Source organism: Chlorella variabilis (genome assembly GCF_000147415.1).
Source record: "Chlorella variabilis unplaced genomic scaffold CHLNCscaffold_25, whole genome shotgun sequence".
Lineage (NCBI taxonomy): Eukaryota > Viridiplantae > Chlorophyta > Trebouxiophyceae > Chlorellales > Chlorellaceae > Chlorella > Chlorella variabilis.
In genome coordinates, this window is record NW_005435063.1 from 412,288 (window position 1) to 414,376 (window position 2,089).

General features: G+C 70.3%; 2 protein-coding genes across 2 annotated transcripts in view; both read right to left on the bottom strand.

The window, feature by feature from the left end:
* CHLNCDRAFT_59070 (expressed protein) overlaps nt 1-545 on the bottom strand; it is a gene marked incomplete at its 5' end in the record, with an annotated part of 5,488 nt that extends 4,943 nt beyond the window's left edge. Inside the window, 2 exons of the mRNA XM_005844050.1 lie at nt 226-321; nt 501-545. Coding sequence (XP_005844112.1) covers nt 226-321; nt 501-545 — 141 coding nt within the window. The remainder of the gene's footprint in view (nt 1-225; nt 322-500) is intronic.
* Nucleotides 546-1,280: 735 nt separating this feature from the next.
* CHLNCDRAFT_27414 (hypothetical protein) overlaps nt 1,281-2,089 on the bottom strand; it is a gene marked incomplete at both ends in the record, with an annotated part of 1,922 nt that continues 1,113 nt past the window's right edge. The window contains 3 exons of the mRNA XM_005844051.1: nt 1,281-1,446; nt 1,610-1,679; nt 1,891-2,036. Of these exons, the coding sequence (XP_005844113.1) occupies nt 1,281-1,446; nt 1,610-1,679; nt 1,891-2,036 (382 nt within the window). The remainder of the gene's footprint in view (nt 1,447-1,609; nt 1,680-1,890; nt 2,037-2,089) is intronic.

The window sequence follows — 2,089 nt, forward strand, 5'->3', positions numbered from 1 at the left end:
TGCACCTGCGAGGCAAGCACAGGCCAGGGCAGGGGCCAGCGCCCGGCTGAGCCTGCCTCGCCAGCCGTGGCTCTGGCCAACACCCAGGGTCGCCCTAAACCACCCACCACACAGCCCTTGTAGTCTTCCCACCACCACACACACACACACACACACATCACAACACACGCAAGCACGCAGCCACCCAACGCGCTTCCAGCAGCACATCCGCACCCACACCCACACCTTCCCCCCGCGCCGCCCGCCCACCATGTCCTTGTGGTGCACCCGCGCGTCCAGGATCTTGCTGCACACCTCGGTGTTGCCCTTGGACATCAGCTCCTGCGCCACAGCCAGGGCAGCAGGCAGGAAGGCAGGCAGGCAGGCAGGCAGGCAGGCAGGCAGGCAGGCAGGCAGGCAGGCAGGCAGGCAGGAAATGCACTTCAGACAGGAGGCAGCACCAGAGGTGAGCAGCTGGAAAGCAGCCCAGGGCCTGGCGGCAGCCCCGGCTGCCCACCCACCTCGAAATACTCCAGCGTCAGGTTCAGCATCTGCGGGGAGGTCATGGGGAGGAGTGTGGATTGGCAGCAGGTTGGAAGCTGCCACAGTGTGACGCGCGCCGCAGCCGCCGACTACACCAGCGCCGCCGCCGCCGCCGTGGCGCCGCCGCCTCGAACCCCGGCCCGCCGCCTGCCCCAGGGCTCCAGCCGCACTGTGCTGGCCCAGGCTGCCCTGCCAGCAGCCCGTCCAAGGCCCGTTTCTCTCACCTTGGTGGCGTGCACCTGGTCTGGGGAGGCGTCCAGAGTGGCGGAGCCCCCATTGACCTGGTGGCGGCCGTTTTTGAAGGCCAGGGGGCGTGGCGAGCGGCGCGGCAGCCTGGCAGCCGCCGGGCCAGCGCAGCTCGGGCCAGCGCAGCTCGGCTGCACGGGGCCCCCGCCACCCTTGGCACACAGTTGATGCTGATGGCTTGCATGGCTGTAAAGTGAGGGAGAGAAAAGCGGAAGAGGCAGGTCCAAGGTCCTACAATGTGTGCCACCCGCCAACTCAGCACCCGGCGCGCAGCACGCACGCCGCGCCGCCTTCCTTTTGGTTGTGAATTTAACTGCACAGGCCGCCCGCTCTTCCTTTCAGGGCCAAGGGGCCACGTCACGTAATGGCAGGGATGGGAGCAGACGGGTGGAGGAACAGGCGGTGCCAGGTCGGGGAAGGCGGGCAGTCGCACGCAAAGAATGGCAGGCTTGCGAGGTCTCTCAAGTGCTTCATGGTTGCGCTCGGTCAGTGTCAGGCAGGCGGCGGCGCCCTCAGGCCTTGGCCCCGGCCTCCTTCTTGCCCTTCTTGCCCTTGCCCTCGCAGCAGGGCTTGGGTGGTTGCGCGGGCTTGGGCGCGTAGAAGCGCTTGGAGGCCTCGAGCACCGTGAAGAAGACGGAGCCGCCGATGCCGATCCACACGACGCGAGGCTCCCAGCCCCTGCGGCAGAGGAAGGTGGGTGGGTGGGGTTTGCGGTGAGGCACCAGGGACGGGTTGCGGCTGGCCAGCAGCGCAGGGCAGGAGGGGGACTGGGGGCCGCCCGGCGGGCTGTGCGACGGACTATGCGCCGGCTGCGGCCGTGCGCCGACCAGACGGGCCGCACCGGAACATGGCGGCGGCCCCCTCCTCCCGGATGATCTTGGTGGCACAGTCCACCACTCCCTTGTACTGGCCTGCGGCGGCGGGGCAGCCACACACACGCGTCAACACACACACACGGCGTGGTCAGCGGGAACAGAAGGGGCAGGCACATGCCGGGACCTCGGGGGCGGCCCGCAGTGGGGCAGGCAGGCGCTCTGCAGGCACGCCGCGCCCTCCCGGCCCATCCGCTAGGGCCCCGCGCTGCGCAGCCGGGGCCCGGCAGCGCGCCCCCGCCCCACCCACCTGACGCCCCCTGCAGCATGAGCCGCGTCTTGAGCACGTCCAGCGGCGTGGTGACCAGGCCCGTGAAGGCGCCCGCCACCGCCCCAAACACAGAGTGCTCGGCGGGGTTCAGGTCGCGCTCGCCGCGCAGCACCGTGGCCTGGTAGCTGCGGGGGTGGTGGGGGCGGGGGTGGGGTGGCAGGCGGGGGGGGGGTGAGGG